Consider the following 25,484-nt stretch of genomic DNA (forward strand, 5'->3'; position numbering starts at 1 on the left):
GAGTCTCTGATCCTGATCAAGTATATCTTGTGACTCTACGATTAGAAAGGGACATTGACCGCGTTGTACACGCCATCTTTTGGGACCATATGGTGAAATCATATGATGTCCTGTTGGCCGAACAAGATTGGCCACCTGACTTTGTTTGCGACTGTCCAGTTGGGGAGGAGGTTATTGCGCCTTCCTTTTCACCACTTGTTCCGAGAGAACTAGCGGAGTCATATGGTAAATCATGGCCTCTAGCACAAGCCCCCGCCCTATATAGAAATAATGTGGGGTGGGATAAACAATCACCTTATCATGTCATTCCCATTAAAGGAGAACCTCAGCCACAGCCGCAATATCCTATTAAATTTGAAGCAAGGGCATCGGTTCGGAAAATTCTTACACAATTGGAGTACCAAGGTGTGATTGAGCCTTGTGTCTCGCCGATGAATAATCCCTTATTTCCGGTTGCTAAACCGGACCATTCCTATAGGATAGTGGTGGATTACAGACATTTGAATAGTCATACACGCACATATGCAATACAGAATTCACATAGCGCTGCGCTTATGAATAATATAGTGCGTAAAAAATACAAAACAACCTTGGATATCTCGAATGGATTTTTCTGCCAGAATATAGCACCCGAAAGTCGGGACTATACCAGTTTCAGTGCGTTTGGCTCTCAGAAAAAGTTTTGTCGTTTACCTCAGGGGTATAAGAATAGCCCAGGACTGTTTTCGGCTCGTGTGACTGAACTTCTGCACGAGTTGGACCCTGAGGCGTTATCATATGTTGATGACATTTATTTGACGGACGATGAGATTCTACAACATCTCAGTCGCGTATCGCGCATTGTTGTGGGTTTTGCTGATATTGGTTATAAGTTTAATTTTAAGAAATCGAAGATTGCCTTCCTCAGTGTTATTTTCCTGGGATATGAGTTATCGAGTGAGGGCAAGAGCCTGGCGCCCCATTTTTTGGAGAAATGTGCTTTACTGCAGCCTCCTAATACGGTTCGGAAGCTCCAGTCTTTGTTGGGGTTTCTGAATTTTGGCAGAACTTACATTCCTGATTATGCTACACGTATAAAACCCTTATATGAACTGATTCGCCCGAATTTTTCAAGTAGATTTTGGACGATTGAGCATACACACATACTGCGAGAGCAGCAGAATGATCTCTTAGCGGTTAAACATTTACACACACGGGACAATAAAACTCATTTGGTCATCAGGGTGATTCCTGGGGCTGTTGGATTTAAGTATGTCACCTTTAATGAAGGGGAGACAGTCCCGATAGCATACAAGTCCCACTTGTATTCTGCTGCAGAACAACGTTTTGCACAGACTGAGAAAATTCTCACTGCAGTACAGATGGCTGTGATCAAAGAAAGACCGCTAGCCCAGGGCCAACGCATTATTGTCGTTTCCCCAATTCCGGCCTTGGAGGCTGTTACAAAAGCGAGTGTTCCTAATTCGAAAGCTTTACACCCGCGGTGGATACAATGGGCTACGTCTTTGGCGGCCACTGATGTGGATTACATATTTGACCCTAAGCTGCAGACTCAAGAATTTCTTCAATATGAAATAGAGTACCCGGTTCCTGCTGGCACATTGCCTATTGACCAATATGAAGTGGTCATGTATACCGATGGCTCTGCGCAACCGGCGGTTGGGACTAAACAACAGTATTCTGCTGCATGTGCGGTGGTGAGCGGGACTATGGAGGGGGGAGTCTTCTGCCCCCGACATACTTATACTAAAACCTTGGGAGATTGCACGGCGCAGCTGGCTGAGCTCAAAGCTCTTTTGTTAGCGTTGGAGCATGCAGAGCCGGCGATATTGACCTTGCTAGTCTGTGACTCCTACTACTGTGTGCAATCCTTCAATGAATATCTGCATTATTGGAAAATGAATGGGTTCAGAGATTCTAAAGGCAACACCATTAAACATAAATTGTTGTGGGGTAAGGTTGCGGGTCTGAAAGAGACGCTTCCTAAAGTCCATGTTGTACATACACTTGGACACCAGCGCGTTGGAATACACGTTGCTGGGAATACTTTGGCTGATGAGGCTGCAAAGTCGGCAGCCACTGTAGCCGCGGTAACTCGTTCGAGTTCAAAACCAGACATAGAGATTTCGGCTGCCATAAAAGCTACGGCTGATGGCACGCCATTTCCTAAAGGATTCCCTTCTAAATATAGTTACTGCTTCAGTGGTGCACTAAATGCTGTTGTTAATATTCCAGGCGTTGGTGTACGTGAGTTACCGAATAAGATTGAGAGACCTTGATTAATTTCTGCAGCGCATGAAGGGGTGGCATCTGCGCATGCTGGTGTGGCTGCCACGATTTCGCTTTTACAGGCCCATTATTGGTGGCCTGGTCTCTATAAGGAGACAAAGCAGTATGTCCTTTGTTGTGACGTCTGTCAACAAATTAAAGCATCGTCGTCTAGACGCCCGCAGCAGACTCCTCTTCTGATATCAAATAGACCATTACAGTGTGTGTACTTGGACCATTGTGGTCCACTGACACCAGATAGTGCATACAAATACATATTGGTTGCTGTAGATTCGTGCTCCAGATTTGTGTGGGTCTGGCCACAGCGCTCGGCTGACGCTCGGACTGTTATTAAAGATTTGCGTATCTTTGTCGATACATTTGCAGTTGCGGCTTTTCATTCGGACCAGGGCCCTGCTTTTGCCTCTAAGGCATTCAGGGACACCACGGCTTCGTTGGGGGTCCAACTCCAATTCTCGTCTCCATTTCATCCCGAGGGAAATTCTGTTGTGGAGCGTTTAAATCGTGATTTAAAGCAATCCTTAACAGCTAGGGTTATAGGTACGGGTCGTAGTTAGCTAGCCCACCTGTATGGAGTACAGAGAGCACTTAATAACTTGCCTAGAAGGTCACTGGGGGGTCGTACTTCATATGAGTGCCTGTTCGGAACACGAATGTATGTTCCTGATCTAGATGGTCCTAGTGTGGAGGCGGCAGAAACGCCCTTTGACATAAATGATCGTGTCACTGTTTTGCAGGATTTACAACAATTCCGTGAAGATAACTCTTCTGCAAGTGCTGCCTCCTCTGGAATTAAGGATGAGCCAGTAACACCTACTGGTTGGATACCCAGGATTGGGGATCTAGTGCGTGAAAAGGTCGCAGTAAAGAAAGAATTTGGTCCTTCTTATCGAGCACCTGTCCCGGTCTTGGGGGTGAGCGGCACGAGAACTGTGATTTTGCCGCCGCTGCAAGGGGCCAAAGGAAATCGTTTTGTTTCCATTGATAATGTCAAGTTACAACATGTGGCCGATTCTGCACAGCAGACCAAGAGGGTCACCCAGTAGTTCCGGCATCCCTCTCACTACTGGGGAAGAAGTCCCGCTGCAGGTGATTAGCACCGACCATGTTTCCTCTCCGAGCTTGGGGAGGGTGGAAGATGATCTTGCGATTGTTCCACAGTCGACGATTGATATCGATTCTTTTTCTCAAGTTGCTGTACGTTCTACTGATGTTTCTGAACATGTGATTTATAGCGTACCTAGGAGAGAACCTCCATCAGCTTCCTTGTTCACTGTTGCACCTTTTGCGAGAACTGCCTCTGGCTGCTTCAACGACGCGGATGCGGCTGTATCCAGCTCTTCGTCTTCGCTGTCTTCAATCCGAGGTCCACGTAAGCTACTAAGTTGGCTTAAACGTACATATTTTGTTGTTCCTTGGAACTATTTGTGGCTTTTTATGGCTGTACTGACTATTTTTTTATGGTTGGGATTTGTGGTTACCTTTTTTCTGGTAATACATGGTCATTTTCTTCCTGATCGATCAGACATTGAGCACGTGGAGACTGTGTTGAGACCACATTTTTCGTCTCATATGGTTCGAAGAGACTTATCCAATGTGAACATTTCTGCAATACCAATTCCGGATGGAATTGTGTGGGATAAAGTAATGTTTGATATATATGGTCCTACTGAATTGATTCAAATACCGTATGTTCTTAAGTTATCAATGAATGATATTGTTATTCCAGGCATTGTTTCTGATGATTGGGATGTGAAGACAGTAGATGCTATGCTAAAAGATTTGCAATATTATACTGTCTATGACGATGAAGATGCTTACCAATTTAAAGATAATCATGGTGATATGTTTTGCTACACCTATTATGGACACCACTTTATTCACAAAGCGAGTAGCCCTAAGTCCATCTTTAATTATGTACAATGGGAACATTGCTCGACTCCTCCACAAGGGAGTTCGAAAACGTATAATGATAAATGTGCATATTTTTCTGGGCATGATCAGCGAAACGCTAAGTCTTACTATTTTAAAGTGACACCGTATTCTAATAAGCAAATTTTGTTGACCGATACTAAATTACTGTATTCTAATTCGTTTGTATCTAAACTTTCGGTCGAAGGATATGAATAATGGTTGAAGACTGTTGACTTGAAAAGTGTTTGGGGTACGAAAAATTGGCAGATGCAAGGCAGAGATACATTATTTCGGGCATGCATTATCCCTGTGCAAATGATTTTCCTCAATGACACAGTACAACAGACTAGTTGTTTGGGCTTGGCGTCGATTAGAGAATTGACTTTGCCTAGAATACCTGTCCCTTCTAAATTAAATAACTGGCAGCACTATGTGAATGCTACTTTTAGTGAATTTACGCATTGGGTCCAGAATGGTACGCTTAACGCTTCATCGTTACATCCGGGCGGGTGGTTATTGTGGCCTGTAGACACTAATCAGTGTCATCAACGTTTTTTTACCTCTTCTGGGGGGTTCAGGACTAGTAGGGCAGACCCTCGTTACATTTCACCAGAACATGCAGATATAATAACTACATACAGTGTGGGGAAACTTTGTCAACAATGGTTGAAGTACTCCACGCTGGGTGCAGTTAAGTCACACCTCAAGTTACTGTCTAATGGTACTGATTTACAAGATTTCTTGTCAGGTCCCAAGGTGCCCCGGAGAAAAAGGTTCTTATACGAAGTGTATAATGAGTTTTGGAAACTTTCCCAGCAGGAGGCTGCAGCCCGGTTAAGACAGATTGATCAAGAAAATCTGCTGCAGACTTTGTCTGTTGTTGATAATGGCATGCATACCCTTTCTGACCGTGTTTACACGATTGACAGTATTGTCTCTTCTGCTATTGACATTATAAAATCAGACATGTCTTCTTTATATCATGGGCAGAGTCAGACACGATCTATCATGCAGCTGGGTTGGACTCTTCAGACCTTGAAGGCGGGTCGCGTTCCATGGCAGCACATTCGTGCCAGAGAGATCTTTATCTCCTTTAATTTAACTCGTCAACAACAATTGATGGCTAAGAAGGAAGCGAAGTATGTTATGTTAAATATTGAAAAGTTGGAGAAACTGCCTTTTACGGTGGCTGAGATTCCGTCAGCTGAGTGGTTGATTCATGGGGTTATTAATTTGCCTATCTCCACTCTGCAATTTACTTCTTGTTTGAAGCACATTCCGGTGGGTAGATATGAACTATTGGGTGACAGTTACATACACGAGGTGTGGGAGCTTCCTTTTCAGTACAGATGTGTTAATGGTTTGCGGGAAGTTTTTCTTAGCGGTAGCGAATGCGAAGCTTCTGTTAGCCATTCCATGGTTTGTAAACAGCTGTCCTTGCACGGAGCGTGTAATGCTTCGATTGCTAACTTAGCTTGTTATCTGAAGGGAGTTCCAGTCCCGGTAATTAAAAACACTTTCCAGGTGCTTTCTAATGGGAGTTACATTGTTCTTAACAGCGAACGCTGCTGTGGCATGCGTGCCGGAATAGTTTACGTCGTTGTCGTCAACAAGGCCGTTACGTGCTGCGGGAATGTGTTGTTTCCCCCTACTGAATTTAGGGAGGTAGCGGACATCTGGCCTCATATTGCTACTTCCAAGGTTGATTTCGACAAGTTGAGTCGGCTGAAAGCTTTATTGTTTCAAAAGCATGTGGCCCTTACATCTGCTAGCGAGACCTACGCACTTCAAGTGGCAAGGTAATCGGCGGAGATACAGTCCCTTTTGAATACTAACTTTCCGAGTCACTTCGGTGAACTTGTGGGACGTATATTTAATGCATCTAGCACTGCTGGTATTGCTCATTTTTTCAAAGCCGTTGGTGTTGGTTTCGTTCACACCTTCTCTTCCATATTCGGTTTGATACTTTCGGCTATACACTCTATTTTCGGAAGCATTTTTGGGGGTTTCCCAATTACTTTGGCTTTATTAGCTGGAGTTTTGCTATTGTTGCTATTTTTTCGCAATGGCTGTCCCGCCGCAACGAGATCCTGTATTGCTGCTCCCGTCAGCGCAGCTGTGTCGTGAACGCATGATGCAGCGTTTTGGAGCAACACTCCTGGCTCATTTGGAGTGTGACTGGTCTTTGTCGTTCCGACCGGTTTTGGATTGTGTGCAACCCGTGTTTCGATGCCTTTGGTGCTCGTTTGAACATGCACTGGCTTTCTGTCTCTCACTGCAGCGCTCTCCAGTGGTTGATCTTGATCTGTTGATGTTCCCGATTAGGGCTCATTCCCAGACTTGTGCACTGCGGTTGCGTTTGCTTCGTGAAGCGGATTATGAGATTCCCTTCCTGGAGGAAGATGGTTTTGTCTCTTTCCGTGGCACTACACGGGGTGCCGCCCTGAATGGTTTTGGGGCTTTGGAACACACCTGCTCCATGGTACTTTGTGGCGTGGATCTTCCGATATTGACATATCTCGAAGTGGAGGAGCTTCTACGTTCTATTGCTTCTGTTTGACAATTGGATTTTTTTTTTTCTTCTCTCTCTCCCGACTAAATTGACACTATATTGCAATTCGCTCTATCGTCACATGTTTCCTAAATTTATGACTTTGTTGTCTTCTCATCTTGTCGAAATGTTGGGTTTAAATTTAGGTCATGTTTTTTTTTTTTATGTTGTTAGAACCACTTGCTACCGACAAGGGGAGGGTGTAGTGTGGTCAGTTTTACGTATATTTTGCGCATTAGCTTCAGGCCTTAGGCCTCTGTGCACTTTGCCCTAAATATATTTTATTCATTTGCTAACAGCTTAGAGCCTCTGTGCACTTTGCTCTAAATGCTTTCTATTAGGCTTCGTACTGTTATTTTACAGAATAGCCAGTTCTACGGTGTTGTTTTTTATTCATATCACACTGTTTTGCCTACTTCAGCACTGGAGTTCTTCATAACATATTCACTCTGTGCTTTAGTCAAGGATACAGTCTGGTACATTGCCGATAGACGTGGTAGGAGTCTAGACTTGCCATTCCTGCGTAGGAACACTTTGTGATCACGATGACATGTTAGTTATAAAATCACTTCCTTGTCCCAATACATGGAGGAGGGAGATTCCGACCAGGGAACCACAACTAGACGCTGACTGCCTCGTTGCAGATGCTGAACCAGATCACAGGCCTTTGCTCAGGTATGAGTGTGTCCGTCTCCCTAGTGATACAGAAAGGCAAGCTGAAAGCTTAACATGCTGTGCTCTAAATAGAACAAGCAGAGGGAGAGTAGAAACGGTTAGGAATTATGATAGCTTTATTTCTATGTTTTACTCTCCTGGTTACTATATCAATCCTACTATGTTGTATTGTTCTGGTTATTGCGGCTCACGCCTTAATATCTAAAATACAGTAGTTTTATTAAAACATTATATAAAACTTATACTGTCTTTGTCATTTGTATATGAGACCATATTGTGAATGAGAGAGTTGGTTTGGATCTGAGTGACCACGACTTCCCTGAGAAGTTCCAAAGATGTCATGCGCTCGGCTGCCCAATCATTTCTTCCCCGTGGGTGAAATGAGGCACTGCTAGTTAGCCGGAGCAACAACCGGATTTAGGGTGACAGAGTTCCTTACACGTGGGTCAGACTCAGTCCCCCACACCGTTATCGATCCTGCTGCCTAGAAATCCAGTAGTCTCATTTAGGATAATGAGAGCCAACGCGACATCACTTGTGTGGACACCTGGAATTCGGGTAGATAATCCTTAGCACTCTGGCTGGTAGTTTCGGACCCATCTTTATACAGTTTATCTATTCCAAGGGTCCGGCGCTGGGACAGGCTTCGGGAAGTTCTTACCTTTTGCTTGTTTCCCCTTCCTGGTCCAGCTACTCTCTCAATTAAGAAATTAGCAGGAAGGTGAAGTCCAGTTGGGAGGTATTTGTCAAAGAAGCACAAATAAGACAAAAAAGGGAATAGAAGCTGCCCAGCTTAACTACTTGTTAACCTGTGAGGAGAACAGTTGAGCAGGAAATGGCAGGGGAATGTCCCTACACTTCCAAAAGGGCCCTCTGTCTCTCATCTTCCACACTCCAGACCCTAGGGCACTACGAAGGATCTCAGGAATGCTCTTGAGAGGTGCTCCAATTTGCTTTGCTCTCTGAGGCTCTCTCCCACCTCTATGTGAAGGACCACTTTGGATCACGAAACTGAACTAAATTCCTATGTAGACATGGCCACATGTAACAAACACACTTTGTGCACAGCCTCCTCCTCACACAGGAGTTTTACATAGATACTCAGTATCCACGTCCCGTAAGGATGGAGCAATGCACCTAACTACAGGGGACCAGCAGACCAATATAAAAACACATTAGAGGCCAGTTGATGACTCTGCTAGCAGATGACAGGTAAAAAGGCATGTCCTACTTCTATAATCTGTTGCTGACACCACTGTCAGTTGTCATCAGCCCAGCGAACTGACAGTGGTGACACTCTGTAATGGAAGGCACATCCGCAGTGCCCCCCACATTCCCCCAGACCATAAAGCCCTTCTCTGGATCACATGGTATTTCAGAGGACGCCCAAGTACACATGCATGGCTCTCATGTGTGATGAGGCAAAAGATCAAAAGCCTACTAGCAGGAGCGCACATTCATTAGAGGCAAGCAGAAGACGTTTTCCATCCAACAAGTGTTGCCCCGAGACCTGGCATTGACCTATATGGGGAGAATGGGGCAGTGCTAAGCTGAGCTCTTGTATCCTATAAGCCGAAGATCTTCATCTCATTTGAGAGAGCACCAATACTGGGAAGCAGCTGTGGATTGCCTCCCGTGAGACAAAAGTCAGAGGCTTTAGTACTGAACTGGCACATTTGGCAGTTCCCCAAACTGGTGCTGTTGTCCAATTCTTGGAGATTGCAGCACGCGTTGCCATGGTGCCACCCCAGAAAACTGTACCAAGAGAGGGACAACAGATGGCAGATTTATATATGAGTGAAAAGTTTGATGTGAGGGGAGCATGTGTGTGTGTGGGGGGGAGGGGTTGGGGTGTGTGTGTGTTCATACGTGTGAGTATGTGTGGAGGGGGGTTGGAGTTTGTGTGCCCATACACATGCGTGTGTATTTTGTTTTCAATGCTATAAGGATGTGCATTGCTTTTTGATGGTGGTCTTCCTGTTTTTAAGCAACAAAGACTGTGATGCTTGGAAAAGAAGGAAGAGAACAAAAAGTTGCAAAGTGGACGCCTCAATCACAACAGCAATGAGTGCGCCATTGAGAAGTCTAAAGACCCAAATAAAAGACAAGGCATTCTGGAGACAATCTACCTATATGGTCGCCAGGAGGCTTCATTGACTTGATGGCACTAAATGGGATATGATAATGCACTATCTCGGAAATATACAGTTAATTTTGATCATGGCATCTTAGCAAATGAGAAAGGTAGGGGACACAGAAATCAATTTTTGGGACGTGAGGATGAATCTGGACAAAAACGTATGAACCTAGTATATTGGGATATGAGGACGTACATGGGAATATGAAGTGTAATGTGAGCTTAAGCTTAAGAATATAATGTTTTCACAAAGGCATATTAATCAGTACTCGAACATGTGAGAAAGGACATAGGTTTGCGAGGTAGGACCTTGACATCTGAAGCTGTTACTGACACGTGGCCATGATACAAGGGGATATGAGGCAGCATGGGTATGTGAGGTGCACATTTGTGAGCATGGCAGGATGGTATGTGAGAATATTAGGTAACAATAGCATGAAATCTGACAAAACGTTGTTGGTTGGAGCCAAAATTAGTTTAGTTTAACAATGATGTTGTTTGGGTGCGCAAAGACTATGGGGGTCATTACAACCCTGGCGGACGGTGTTAAAGCGGGGGTAAGACCACCAACAGGCTGGCGGTCTTTTTTTGAGGATTATGACCATGGCGGTTACCGCCATGGTCATCCGCTGCTTCCCCGTTCCGCCCGCCAGGGCGGAGACGACTGCTGGGCTGGAGACCTGGGTCTCCAGCCCGGCAGCCGTGACAATACTGCCGCCGGTATTTTGACCCGGCTTACCGCCGTGGATTTCCAACGGTAGGAACCGCCATGAAATCCATGGCGGTAAGCACTATCAGTGCCAGGGAATTCCTTCCCTGGCACTGATAGGGGTCTACCCCACACCCCACCCCCACCCCGACTCCCTCCCCTACAACCCCCACCACTCCTGCCACCCCCCAAAGGTGGCAGGACCCCCCACCCGCCCCGACATTACCTTACACATACACACCCGACACGCACGCAGGCACCACCAACACACATACATGCACACACACCGACATACATGCCTACATCCACACACACAGTCAGACACGCACACCCACATTCAAACATACATGCACACATCCATACAGACATACCCACAGACATACACGCACTCATTCCCAAAACACGCAACACCCCTGCAAGCATATACACACTCACACACCCCCTCTACATACACCCACGCACACCCCCATGCACCCACACAACACACAACACCCCCCCACACCTCTCCCCTAACAGATAATCGACTTACCTGTTCCGTCGATCCTCCGGGAGGGGACGGGAGCCATGGGGGCAGCTCCGCCTACTCCACACCGCCAACAGGCCACGGCGAATCACAGGACGTGATTTGCTGGGCGGTGTTTTGTTGGTGTGGCGGTGGAGGTGGAGCAACCTCCACTTCCCCGCCGCCCGTCACTATGGCTGTTGGCGACTCTCCATCGGAAAAATGACGTAGAGCTGCCAACAGTCATAATACGCTGAGCGGAAAACCGCCACCACTGGTGGTCTTCAGCACGGCGGTCCCTCTGCGGTCTTGTAAAAAGACCGCCGAGGTTGTAATGTCCCCCTATATTTTCAGCAAATGATATGCTAGTGTTGGGGGATGAAACTGGTTTCTTTACTAGAAATATAAATCATTTATTTAGTGAACCAATGGGTGTGTTGACTTATAACGACAAGCTGACATTTTGGGAAGTTGGAGGTTAAGGGACATGTTGGGTTTTCCTGGGCATTCAAGTCAAAACCTGGGCATGGAAGTCGAAACCTGGGGATATTATGCTGAATAAAATGGGGGAACATGATGCAGTACTGGGAATTTTATGAAGTGTAATTACTTTTGAGTTGCAGCAGAACAAGGGCATATGAATCAGTACTTGGGCATGCAAAACTGAACAGAGATTCATAGATAAGGTACATTGAGTATTGTAAACTTGCTCACCACACTACATTAACTATGCATATACTGTTTATACACTTTTATATTAGATTACTTATAGCATATTGAATTATAGCATTTATAAGAAGACTCATGACATCTCAAAAGACATAAATTATGAGAACAGTGTGCATGGTATAGGGCTTCCTTATAGTTAATGAAGTGTGGATAGAGAGGTGACAACACTTGGGGATCGAGGTGCATGAGTTATAGTATGTTTCGATCGAGACAGAAATCACACTTGTGAGTTATAACTATGCCTTTATCATTTCTGCTTTTGTAGTTTAAGTTGGTGTTGCATACACAAAATTGAAGTGTTCCTAACTATAACTTAGCCTTAACCTTTGTATTTTTCATTGAATTGTATTGTGTTTTAAAAAAATTGGATAAAAATGTGTTTTTCAAATTGTAGAGGGGAGTGTTGTCCAGTGGAGTCAGGTGGAATGGAGTATCATCGAGTGGAGTATCGCTGAGTGGGGTGTTGTTGAGTATAGTATCATAGAGTGGCATAGATTGAGGTAGAGTGCAGTAGAGTGGAGTGTCATAGAATATAGTGGAGGGGAGTGGTGTAGACTGTAGTGTTGTGGAGTGGAATGTTGTAAAGTGGGGTGTCATAGAGTGGAGTGTCATAGAGTGTTATAGAGTGCAGCAGAGTGGCATAGAGTGAAGGGGCATAGAGTGGAGAAGAGTTTTCTACAGTGGAGTGGCATAGAGGGGAGTGGGGTGTCATACAGTATAGTGGCATAGAGTGGAGTGTTGTAGAGTGGAGTGCCATAGAAAGGAGTGTTGCATAGTGGAGTGTCACTGGGTGGAGTGTCATGGGGTGAAGTGTCAAGGAGTGGAGTCATCAAGTAGAGTGTCGCAGAGCAGCATAGAGTGGAACAGAGCTTTGTAAAGTGGAGTGGCATAGAGTGGAGTAGAGTGGAGTGTCATTGGGTGGAGTGTTATACAGTGGAGTTGAGCACAGTGTCACAGAGTGTAGTGTTGTAGAGTGCCTGTTAGAGTGGAGTGTCGGAGAGTGGAATACAGTGAGGTAGCGTGGATGGGCATACATTGGAATAGAATGGTCTCGAGTGGAGGGGAGTGGTATGTTGTAGAGTACAGTGGAGTGGTATAGAGTGGGGTGGAGTGTCATAGAGTGGAGTGGCGTCAACTGGAGTGTTGTTGAGTGGAGTGTCATTAAGTAGTGTGTTGTGCAAATGCAGTGAGTGGAATAGAGTGTTATGGAGTGGAATTGAGACAAGTAGAGTGGAGTAGAGTGTTGTACATTATAGTGTCATAGAGAGGAGTGGCCTAGAGTGGAGTGGCATAGAGAGGAGTACAGTGTTTTAGAGTGGTGCATCATAGAGTGGAGTAGACTGTCAGTGAGTGTGGTAGAACAGAGTGGCTTAGAGTGTTGTAGAGTAGAGAGGCAGAGAGTGGCTTAGAGTGTAGTGGCATAGACTGGAATAATGTAGTAGAGTGGTGTAAATTGGAGTAGTGTGTCATACAGTACATGTCCGTAAGGTGGTGCGAAGTAGTATAGAGTGAGTTGTGTAGGGCGTTATAGAGTGGAGAGGAGTGTCGTAGAGTGCCATAGAGTGGAGCAGAGTGTTCTGCAGTGGCAGAGAGTGGAGTACAGAGGTGTAGAATGAAGTGGCATTGAGTGGAAGACAGTGTTGTGGAGTGGAGGGGCATAGCGTGACTTAGAGTGGAGTATAGTGTTGTACAGTGGAGAAGAGTAGAGTGACATACAATGTTGTGGTGTAGACCGGAATCTCGTAGAGTGATGTGTTGTATAGTGATATGTCATAAACCGCCATAGTGTAGTGTATCGTGACATAGAACGTAGTGGCATACAGAGTCATGGCATAGAGTGTTGTGGCATACAGTGTAGTGGCATAGAGTGGAGTGCATAGAGCGATGTGGCATGGAGTAAAGTGGCTCAGAGTAGAGCTGCGTGTCACAGAGTAGAATGGGCTGCATAGAGTGGAGTTTCAGTCGTGGACTAGATTGGAGTGGTATTTCATAAACTGGCATGTCATAGAATGTCTTATATTGTACAGGCGTAGAGTGGAGTGGCGGAAAGTGGAGTGATATATCTTAGAGTGTTGTAGTATATCATAAGGTGGAGTAGCGTGTTGGAGAGTGGAGTGGCATGTCGTAGAGTGGATTACAGTGTAATAGATCTGGGTGTCATTGAGCGGAGGGGCCTACAGTAGAGTGGATGAGACTGTTATAGACTGTAGTGTCATAGAGTGGAGTAGAGTGTTCTAGAGTGGAGTGGAGTTGAGTGGAGTGGAGTGGCGTGTCGTACAGGACAGTGGAATCGAATAACGTGGAGTGCCGTTGAGTGGAGGGTCCAATGTTGAAGAGCGGAGCAGTATAGAGTGGAGTAGAGATGAGTACTGTGCCATAGAGTGGTATAGAGGGAGCAGGGTGATGAGTGGAATGGCATCGAGTGGAGTAGGGTGGAGCATGGTGTCATAGAGTAGAATGTTGTAAAGTGGAGTGTTGTAGTGATGAGCGGAGAGTGTTGTAGAGTGGAGTGTCATAGAAAGTGTATTGTAGAGTGCAGTGTTGTAGAATGTCATTGAGTAGAGTGGCATAGAGTAGAGTAGAGTGTTGCAGAGTGGTGTGTTGTAGGGTGGAGAAGTGTCATAGAGTGTGGTAAAGTGGAGTGGCATGGAGTTTTATAGAGTGGTATAGAGTGGAGTGGCATAAGGTGGAGGAGAGGAGTAGAGTGGAGTACAGTGAAGTACTGTGTTAAAGAGTAAAGTGTAGTAAACTGGCTGACATAAAGAGAGTTGTGTAGAGTGTCACAGAGTGGAGTACAGTGTCATAGAGTAGCATAGGGTGGACTAGAGTGTTGTAGAGTAGCATAGAGTGGAGCAGAGTGCTGTGGAGTGGAATGGAACAGAGTAGAGTATCATAGAGTGAAGGGGCATGGAGTTTCATAGAGTGGAGTAGAGTGGTGTAGCATAGAGAGGAATGCTATTGAGTGTAGTGTTGTAAAATGTCTTGTCGTAGAGTGTCATGGCATAGAGTGTTGCTGCACAGAATGTCGTGGTATAGAGTGTTGTGGCATAGAGTGGAGTGGGGTAGAATGGAGTGGCGTACAGTAGAGTGGCTTAGAATGGGGTGGCATGTTACAGAGTACACTGGAGCGAGATATAGTGGAGTGGAGCAATGTAGAGTGGAGTGTCATAGCATGGAGTGGCATGCCCTAGAGTGGGGAGGTGTGTCACACAGTGGAGTGGCATGGAGTGTTGTAGAGCAAAGTGGAGTGTTGTAGAGTGGCATGGTGTGTCATATTGTGGGGAAGCATGTCGTAGCATGGAGTGGCGTGTCGCTGAGTGGAGTAGTGTATTGTAGAGTGAAGTGGAGTTGCCTGTCACAGTGGATGTCATAGAGTGTTGTAGAGTGTTACAGATTGGAGTAGAGTGGAGGTGCATAGAGGGCTGTAGGATGTTGTACAGTTGAGTGGCTACAGTGGAGTGCCGTGTCGTACAGTGAAGTGGATAGGCATGTCATGCAATGGCATGTCATAGAGAGGAGCGGCATAGAGTGCATTGGTGTAGAGTGGAGTGGCATGTCATAGAGTGAAGTGGCGTGTTGTACAGTGCAGTGCTATGGAGTGTCATGCAGTGGAGTGGAGTGCCGTACAGTAGAGTGGTATGTCGTAGAATGGAGTGATGTGTCATAGTCAAGTGGCATGTGGTAAAGTGGAGTGGTATGTCTTAGTGTTATATAGTGGAGTATACTGGCATGTAGTAGAGGGGCACAGAGTGGAATGGTGTGTCATAGAGTAGAGTGGAGTTTGTCATTGAGGGGTGTGTCACACAGTGTCTTAAAGTCCAAAGGCATAGAGTGGAGTGGCGTAGAGTGGACTGACATGTTGTTAAGTGTGGTGGCATGTTGTAGAGTGGAGTTTGGTGTCGTACAGTTCAGTGGCGTGTCATAGAGTGAAGTGACGTGGAATGTTGTAAAGTGGAGTGGAACAGAGTAGAGTGTTACAGAGTGGAGTGTAATAGAGAGGAGTAGCATAGAGTGAAGTGTTGTAGAGTGTTGTAGAGTTTAGTCCCATAGATTGGAGTGTTGTAATGTGGCGTGTCACAGAGTGGGGTGTTGTAGAGTGTTGTAGAGTGCAGTGGAGTGTCATACAGTAGAGTGGCATGTCACAGAATTGAGTGGCGTGTCATAGAGTGAACTAGAATAGAGTAGAGTGTCATAAACTGGAGTGGCATTTCATAGAATGCTGTATCATAAAGTGTCTTAGAGTGGATGTTCGTACGGTGCAGTGACATAGAGAGGAGTGGCATGTCGTACAGTGGAGTGGCATGTCATAAAGTTGAATGGTGTGGTGGAGAGGCGTGCCATGGAGTGGAGTAATGTATCATCGAGTGTCTGTTTTCATAAATGCTTTTTTTTTTAATCTCAATTGGCACTATGACGTAGTACTCCGTAATTTTAAAAAAAAATTAAACAGCAATAAAAATACTTTACCCTAAATATTGAGACTTTCGTAAAGTGCCTTATGTCTTTTTATAGCTTAAAACATTGTAATGCTTTATATCTCATTTAGAAACCCAGAGCACAGCGAAAGTGAGAGCTAAAAAAATATGACTGCCTTTTAACTTTGTACGGGCCTCACCAAAAATATGGTGATTTGTCTACCACAAAACTACCTCTGTATACCGCAGCCCAATATATCATTAAGTTTCAGTCCCTTATTACTAAAAACCTACTGAATCAATTCACATCTAATAACAAAAATGTTCCATTCCACACCTTAATCTACATTTCTACCAAATGTTATAAAACTTCATTCTGCCAGTTTGCCACCACGTCTGTCTAAAATGTCTGTGAAAAATGCATTGGTGGAAAAAAGTGTTTTGAGGCCTCCTTTTTTCTGCACCCCATTAGCTAATCACTATGAAACCTTGCATCATCAGCCAATGTAGAAAAGCAGTAAGGCCCAGATTCTGGCAGGTGATAGGCAACCTAGCGCAGCACACAAAGTTGCTGCGCTGCGTTGTGTAAGAAGTAGAGAGCGCCATATTCTGAATGAAATGGCAGTCTCCTCCTTTTTCCTAGTGCTGGCGCTGTTTGCAGCTGCCATGCGCCATGCACACACCTTAGCACAATAGTGCTACGGTGTGTACCTGAGTCTAGCATAGGTTTTGTAAAGGAAGGATCCCCTTCCTGTACAAAACACTATGCCTAGACAAGTGCAAATGCTTTTCCCACTTTATATGTGTGCTGTTCAGTTCAGCACACATGCAAAGTCAGAAAAGCAGGGAGAAATAAAAACATTTGTCCCTTGTGGGCCTGCTTTTGAAAGGGCATTAATTTTTGGCGCTAAACCCTTTCTTCTGATGTTTCAGAATAGGGTTTAGCATCAAAAAGCATGGGTGGTGGCATGAGTGTGCCCATGTACCACTCATGTAATGCCCCTTGACGGAAAGTAATGCAAAGCAGCGTTTTGCGCTGCTTTGCATTACTTTGCCACACAAACCAATGCAAATACCTATTTGCGTTAGTTTGTGAATGCCAACAAAAAGTTTTGCGTTGGTTTAACGTTAAAAAAGTAACACGAAAGCTTTGAGAATATAGGCCTAGTTCTGCAATGTTTCGTGCAGATGTGTCTAATGGTGGCAAAGTTATTACCAATCAAAAATCTGGGAAACCTAACTATAACTACATGAGTTCATCTCATTGTGAATCCCTAGAAACAAGTTGCCTAGATAATACACCATTTTGCAATGATTTGTAATGAGTACCAGTGTGTTTATTGCAAGTCCCAAATGCAATTATAGATCACAATGTACATTTAGGCCCTGATTTATGCCAAAGTGGAGCAGCGCGGTGCTGTGCCAAAAATAGCAGTGCCGCACTGCACCACTGTTGAAACACAGGGATGCGCCATACTTATAGGAATACGGCGTACCCCTGTGTTTTTCCCCTGAGCAGGTGCTGCATTAAATTAAACTGCCTGTGCCAAAGCAGGTGTCTGAGTTTAGGGGATAGTTTGTTTATGTGCAGGAAGGTGTTCCTTCCTGCACATAAACAATCTATAATGGTGATTTTGCACTTCTATGTGTGCTGAAAAATGCAGCACAAATAGAAGTAAAGTACCAAAGCATCATTTTGGAATGATTGTTTAAGTGCAAGAATGGATACCTTCCTACAGATAAACAGTCATCTATGGCATTTTTCTTCTTCTATGTGTGCTGCTGAAAACAAAAAACGAGGAGGAATAAAAGCATTCCTCCTTGTTTTGCCATGCTAATGCCACCCCTTGGGTGGCATTAGTTTTTGGCACTGCCATAGATTTACAATTTCTCGTAAATCTGGGGCAGCGTCAAAAGCAATGGGTGTTGCTGTGGAACGCTCACAGCAACACCTATTGCACGCCCCTCTCCAGCAGAAAACTGAGTCGGAGGGGTCCATATTTACAAGGAGGCGTAACGCCACAAAAAGTGTCGTTACACCTCTTTGTAAAGATGGAGCAGTGTTTAGTGCCATCGGAGCGTTACGAAAAGTGACATTGCGGTGCTGCTAGGGGGCTCTTAAATTTGCCTCCTAGAACATTGTGACTTTGTGTTTTGTAGTCACAAAGTCTTCAATTTTCCAACATGCAAACTTTGCAACTGCAGCCCTTTCAGTACATCAACCATTTGGCCACTTGTCACTGATCTGAAAGTTCAGAAGTCGGCACCGATCCTTACCTTCCACAGACAGTCATTACTTACTTAAACTTTCAAGGCGCTTCCTGTCCATCATAGTTTTCCTGCTAAGGCCTCTTCCTGTTCTGTGGAAGGAAAGAAGTGCTGGGTGAGATTATATGTAAAACGCACGTGTACGCACTGACACACACACGCACACCTGCACACGGAGTGGGTTATACACACACGTGCACACGGAGTGGGCTATACACACTTTAGGAACAGGAAACACACACACGTGCACAGGGAATGCGATATACACACACACGCACAGGTGCACACGGAGTAGATTATATACATACACGCACATGCATTGTATTGTAATAGTATTTATATAGCGCTTACTACCCCTGACGATGTGCACATGGAGTGGGTTATACACACACACACACACGTGCACATATGCACACGGACACACACTTGCTTCTTTACTCAAACAATTGCTGAGGTCCCTGTACAACATTTTTATTGCCGAAAAAGCATTGAATACAAAAGAGCCAGACGGAGAAGCGTGGATTACACATAATTAATGCTATCATGTTTTCCACCACCGCACACAGGAGGCAGATAATTATCCGCTCTTGCTAGATCTGGCGGAGTAACACAGACATCCATTTCAACTCTGGAAAAAGCTTTTTTTTATTTAGTGGTGTGAAAGGAAAGAAGCACACTCGCTCTATTTTTTCAGAAAAGTAATTCTTGTTTTATTATGTGTCATTAAGCCTCCTGCATGCCATCTAACTAGGCTGTCTACCATTAGGGTCTTTAAACTTCTTAAAGGCGCACTCATTGCTGCTGTGATTGAGGCATCCTCTTTGCTGCTGGTCCTCGGTCTTTTTTCCCTGCATCATGGTCTTTTTCAAGAAACTGAGCACTAAGGGGATCATTCTGACCCCGGCGGTCTAAGACCGCCGGGGCCAGGGTCGGCGGGAGCACCGCCGACAGGCCGGCGGTGCTCCCAAGGGCATTCCGACCGCGGCGGTAAAGCCGCGATCGGACCGGCAACACTGGCGGTCTCCCGCCAGTGTACTGCCGCCCTTTGGAATCCTCCAAGGCGGCGCAGCTAGCTGCGCCGCCGAGGGGATTCCGACCCCCCCTACCGCCATCCAGTTCCCGGCGGTCCGCCCCTACAAGTATTTCACTGTCTGCTTGGCAGACAGTGAAATACGCGACGGGTGCAACAGCACCCGTCGCACCTTCCCACTCCGCCGGCTCGATTACGAGCCGGCATCCTCGTGGGAAGGGAGTTTTTCCCTGGGCTGGCGGGCGGTCTTTTGGCGACCGCCCGCCAGCCCAGGGAAAAACTTAGAATACCCTCCGCGGTCTACTGACCGCGGTGCGGTATTTCGGAGGGGGGAACTCTGGCGGGCGGCCTCCGCCGCCCGCCAGAGTTAGAATGACCCCCTAAGTGTACAAAGTATGAGAGCTACAATCTGCTTGCCTGTGCTGCAAGTGAAAGTACTGCAGAAAGAGCATGTGATGGGCGAAATGCTGAACAATGTCAAACATTCACCCTCAGTACAGAGTTCTCGGCCTAAATCCATAATTTTTTTGTTACCTATAACATTCCATTTTGGACCTAGCCATGTGCAAATCAGTCTTGACCATGCTCCCCATGGGAACAGTCCAGTACGAACTGCCAGGCCAGCTCCTCCCTGGGGCCAGTTTCGGGGTCTCACCCCTCATCAGCCAGGCTAGCTTCACACCAGTGGCATGGGGGAGCGTGGGACCCACTTCTGGGAATACCTGTCCCATTTAGGGCAACAAATGCAAAAAGAGAAAGTGATGGACGGAATGCTGAACAATGTCAAACATTCACCCCCAGTACAGAGACCTGGGCCTAAATCATTTGATAAATACCATCAATTGGGCAGATCTGATCTTTATTCTTTTAGGGACATCACTTTCTTTGAAAATGTTTTGCAAGTTTTCTCTTTATAGCTCTGCCAAGTGCTAATCTGGGGTGTATGTATGACTGATGGAACCTGTTTTACCAATGGATGATCCCAGAAACAGCATCTGTCCACCATTCTAGATCGTCATCATCAACTTTAAAGTTAGTTGCTATACCTGTGTCCACCACTTTGGTCTTTTATACATTTAGCCATCGCCCATTCTTTCACCTTGTATCACACTCATTGTGCACTCTCTCTTTTCAGGTTGATCCTTGACTTTTATCATGGGGCTATCATGTCTGCCTCGCTTTTGGTTACACGAGTTGTTTCATCATTACATTGAGTGTTGTTTATGCTTCTTTTGCTGATTTATAATCCACTCTCATTTTCCAGACCAGTTTGTCTTGTTAAGTATTCAGCATGTAAATTGAGCTGGCAGGATGAAAAACTCAAGCCTTGTCTTACTTGTCAATCTGGAACAAGTCTTTTTTACCATGCTTTGTACTGACTGTAGCTTCTCCTCTACTGGATAGTGTGTAGGTTGAGCTAAACTGTATCAAGGTGATTTGACCTCAGCACAAGTGAAAGCTGACCTTTTGTTATCACTGAACCTGCTGTATGTCCGTTTACCAACAGCCCTTCACACTGGTTGACTATTGGCCCCATTCCCTTGATGCTTTCTTTGCACATACCCACAATTCTAGTCTGTTGTCCCTCAGAAATATCCCATCGTCTGTGTCCACCAATCGCTCTACAATGTTCAAAGGCACCAAGCTCTTCATTGTATGCATATCAGTCCTTTTCACTTTTCAGCGACTCTCTGTACACCTGTCCATGTCCCACAGTTCTTGGTGGCCCATAAAAAAATGAACTTTGAGGAAGTCCCGAGAATGGGACAAAAAATTTGTCAGCTGACAACTTCTTCACAAAGACCATCGTTTGGCTTGCCCATAAAATGAACGATTGGCGTTCATTACAACATGGGCATTGAACAGTATCAAGTTATATTAATCTAATGCAATGAGTCCTTGTAAAAATATTACTTAATATTGATTGTAACTATTTATGAATGAATAAATACCTGTATGACTAGTACTTAAAGATTGGAACCATTTTACTCTTTTTTTTCTCATTCATTATGAAAAATGCATATTGTACCTTGAAAGTCACATTGCGAAAAGGAGGCTATTGTCACAACTTATCTTTGACAATATTCAGTGCTCTGCTACACAAGTCCCATAAATCTCACGCTGTCTGTGTACAACAAACTCTTTACCCTGCCAGTTCACAGGCTGTAAAAACCTCACACTGCCCATACATGTTCCCACGTTTCATCACACTACCTGATTATGTTTTGCAAATTCTTAACACTGTGCTACCCCAAGCACTTAAGATCCTCTAGTCATGACCCACATAAGCTCCTCACCATATCTGTACAGGTGGCCCAAGAGCCTCTTGCTTCTGCGTTGCTGTCCAAGTACTTTACACTGTCTATGCATATGCCCTAAGCTCTCTGTGCCACCAGTCCTCGTGCTTTTACCACCTCACCCTCTCAATGTGTCCTTAGTTACTCACCCAACACAACTCTGCATCTATTCTAAATGTGCCAAAGTGCCTATCCAAGTGAATCAAGCATCTCAGACTTTGCTCTTTACCCCAAGTTCATAACACTCTCTGCTGTATGACACTTACTCTTTATCTCATCTGTATATTCGCAACAAACTCAGTTTGTCAGGGATCCCCACACCATCTTTATATATGCCCCATGCTTCTCACTTACAATCATCATATATCCCCACACTGTCTATCCATGTTATCCAAGCCCCTTACATAATGCCGATCTGTGTCATGTCTGTTGAGCCACGAACTGTGAGGAATCCTTCTCCACAAGAGAGTAACAGAAAATATCTTTCATTTTTCCAGCAGACTTATATTGGATTCACAGTGTGACTGGCACAAGTTACCCACTAAGGCCCACTCGGGCCCACTCAGCCATTATTAGATGAGGAAACCCCTGGATGAAGCATGCTACACTAAGGGCCTGATTACAACTTCGGCAGAGGGGCTTAATCCGTCCCAAATGTGACGGATATCCCGCCCGCCGTATTACGAGTTCATTATATCCTATGGAACTCGTAATACGGTGGGCGGGATATCCGTCACATTTAGGACGGATTAATCCCCTTCGCCAAAGTTGTAATCAGGCCCTTAGTGTCCGTTTTATGAAACGTGGTGCTGCACCTAGTGCAGCAGCACTTTTCTAGGGCCCCCTAACGACACCATGTGTGTGCCGTACTTAAAATATGGTGCACCATGGCAGTAGTTAGGGAACTAGCATCATAATTGTTGACGCTAGTTTGGCGCTTTGCAGGATTAGCGTCTAAAATGTTGACGCTAATCCTGCAAAGCCCATTGAGGCCCATTGTAAACAATGGTGTGCCTCATTTTAACGCCTGCTCTGAGCAGGCATTAAAAGTGCTGAAAAAAATGACGTAAAGAAATCTCTTAGATTCGGGGGACGTCCCCTTTGCATACATTATGCATAGCGTAGGCACAATGTAGCGCAAAGGGTTAAGCGTGCATTCTGCCACTTTGTAAATTTGGCATGGCGATTTTAGCCTTGCTGGGCCACATTCACGGAAAAAAAATGACGCTAATGTGGCACAAGGATGCTCTAGATGCTCTTAAATCTGCCCCCAAGTGTATGAGGGTCCTAGTAAGATAGATGATGCAGCTTAGATGCGGAGAACGAGTTAGGGCTCTGGTACAGAGGCTAGCATACAATTTTGTAATAATAGTAAATTCTGGGAAGACCTATGACATCCTGTTATAAAACCTCTCTCCCCCTTTTTCCAAGGCAACAGTCAGACTAGAAGTACTGTGTCATATAAAGATTTCATACAGATATTGTTAGCCTCTGGTGTACTATAAATAATGAACAGTGAAAACCAAAACATGATCTCCTGCTGGCTTGCAAATACTAGTAAAGCATTTTAGGGAAATTTCCTACAGTGTAGTGGAGGATGGCTAATGAAATATTCACGATGCCTCTCTCTCATCAGGTTAGCGTGCCTTTTTCTTTTCTTCTTGAATCTGTCTGGTTGCATTAGGAGTGTTGACATATCCTCAAGATCCCATTTAGCAGAATAAACCTCCTTCTTAAACCCCTGAACTACCTGGGCTTGTTACTGCAAAGAGTCATGTGTCACGTCATTGAATACCACTTTATGTAGTGAATTCTTGCTTCAAGGAGCTACAGTGAAGGAAATATTAGCTCGAGTGAAAATCCTCTTCCCAAGCACAGTCGATCTGGTCAAATGATTAAAATGTAAGCAAGAGAGCCAGGAGACCTGTCTTCTGATCTTGGCTTCTTTATATATCCATATGGGAGGTCCTGTGTCAGGTATTTAGCCCCAAATTGCTCCCGGCTGAATGGCCAGAAAAGTAGCTTGTGCACTGCTCCTGAACCACTAATGCCATTCAGGGCCATATTTATGAAAAGCGACGCTGCACACAGTGCAGTGCCACTTTTCTTGCACTACTTAGTGCCCCCCTAATGCCACCATGTGTGCGCCGTATCTAGATACGGCACACCATGGTGGTAGTTAGGGAAACTAGTGTCAATTTTTTTTTATGCTAGTTCGGAGCTTTTCAAGATTAGCGTAAAAAATTATGACGCTAATCCTGCAAAGCCGATTGAGGCCCATTATAAATAATGATGTGCCGCCTCTTAACGCCTGCTCTGAGCAGGCGTTAAAAGTGGCGAAAAAAATTATCCACAAAAAACTCTTAGATTTCTTTGAGCAATTTTTTCGGCCCCTCTAACGGGGAACACCCCGTACTCATAATTTATGCCTGGAGCAGGCAAAATGTAGCGCAGAGGGTTACAAAGTGGCACAATGCATGCATTGAGCCACTTTGTAAATATGGCGTGGTGTTTTTGGACATCTAAAGCCACATTAGCGTCAAACAAAATGAAGCTAATGTGTGTTACGATGGCGCTAGGCGCTCTTAAATCAGCCCCTCAGTTCCTCCGGAGCTGAAATACACATCTGGCTAGGAAAGTCAACAAATTAGGCTCGGAAGAAAACAGCCTGCACTGAACCCAGGAAGAACAAGAAGAACAAGTTGGGGTTAACTACTTGCCACTTAGCAGGGAATAGCTCTATGAGAGTGAACAGGAACACAACTGACTAAACAAAGACAAGCCCTGGCACTTCTTTTTTCAGTTGGAGATTTCAGAGAGGGCTTCTCTTATACATCCCCAGTACCCTCCTAGACAGCCTGACTCCAGTCACAGTAGAGGAAGGAACTAGTTCTGACTCTCTTGGGTGGAAGGAGAGCTCGTCTAAATAGGGGAGTGTCTAGTGGGTCAAGGCCTGCTGTGTGACAGGAGGATTCTACCTCTGTGAAATTGAGTTCCTGTGACAGAGGAAGTGCTCTAAACAGAGGTGGGAGGCAGTGAGGAGAAAATAGTTAAGATTGGGCATCAGAGTTTCTCCAATCACTTGCTCATGTACAGGATAATATTTGCAGCTCAACCACCCTTTTTCTTGGACCTGGAAAGACTGAAACTGAACAAGAAGCCCTATTTAAAGAAAAATGACACCTAACTCCTGCTGAGAAAAAGGATTGAAGGACTCCTCTTCTACTGAAGAAGACAACTCAAGAACTTCTGACTCCACCCAGGGACTGGAATTACTTTCCAAGGGTCGGGTGCTGCTGACCTCAAATGTCCCTGCTCCAGGGACACAAAAACAGAAGGACCCCTAAACCCAATGTAGCCCCTGAAAATGTCTACCATTCTTTTATGTATTACAGCTCTGATGTAGGCAAGCACAAGTGCATTAATTAGCAACCGCTCATCCTTATAGCACTTCATTGGCTCACCTTGCCGTCATGGTTGGACTGGCATATAGGGTAATCATGCAGTGCCAAATGGCTGGTCTCACAGGTCAGCATGTGGCCCACTTTTGTTGCTGTGTGTGGGCCTGTTTTATGGTCTGCTGGGACACTTTTTACTGTTGATTTCTCTGATTTAAAACAAACATTGCCAGCAGCAAGCTCAAATCCATGCAGTCTTCTCTTCAGTACCTTGCAAACCAATGGTACAGTATGTGTTTACAGGTTCAAAATTGTTCCAGTTTGCAACCGTGCAGCACCTTTTTAGTTATCTAATCTACTAAAGAAGGCAACTTTTATTACGGTGCCCAGGCCTATTTTTGGTCCCAGGCCAACCCTGCTACCTTGCATACACTGTCTTCAAAACAAGTTGCATCATTTACAAAGCCATCACAACCAGCACCCATGTTTATCTTGTATGTAAGCTCAGCATCTCTGGTGGTTCTCGCCACATCCACAACTTGGACACCATCAGACTGAAGACTAAGAAGT

At 45.1% G+C, this 25,484-nt stretch overlaps 1 protein-coding gene across 1 annotated transcript in view; it reads right to left on the reverse strand.

Moving 5' to 3' along the window:
* LOC138303801 (uncharacterized) overlaps positions 1 to 25,484 on the reverse strand; it is a 229,414-nt gene that overhangs the window by 129,811 nt on the left and 74,119 nt on the right. The window contains exon 2 of the mRNA XM_069243223.1: positions 18,223 to 18,281. Coding sequence (XP_069099324.1) covers positions 18,223 to 18,253 — 31 coding nt within the window. The 5' untranslated portion in view covers positions 18,254 to 18,281. The remainder of the gene's footprint in view (positions 1 to 18,222; positions 18,282 to 25,484) is intronic.

Source organism: Pleurodeles waltl, chromosome 7 (genome assembly GCF_031143425.1).
Source record: "Pleurodeles waltl isolate 20211129_DDA chromosome 7, aPleWal1.hap1.20221129, whole genome shotgun sequence".
Classification (NCBI taxonomy): domain Eukaryota; kingdom Metazoa; phylum Chordata; class Amphibia; order Caudata; family Salamandridae; genus Pleurodeles; species Pleurodeles waltl.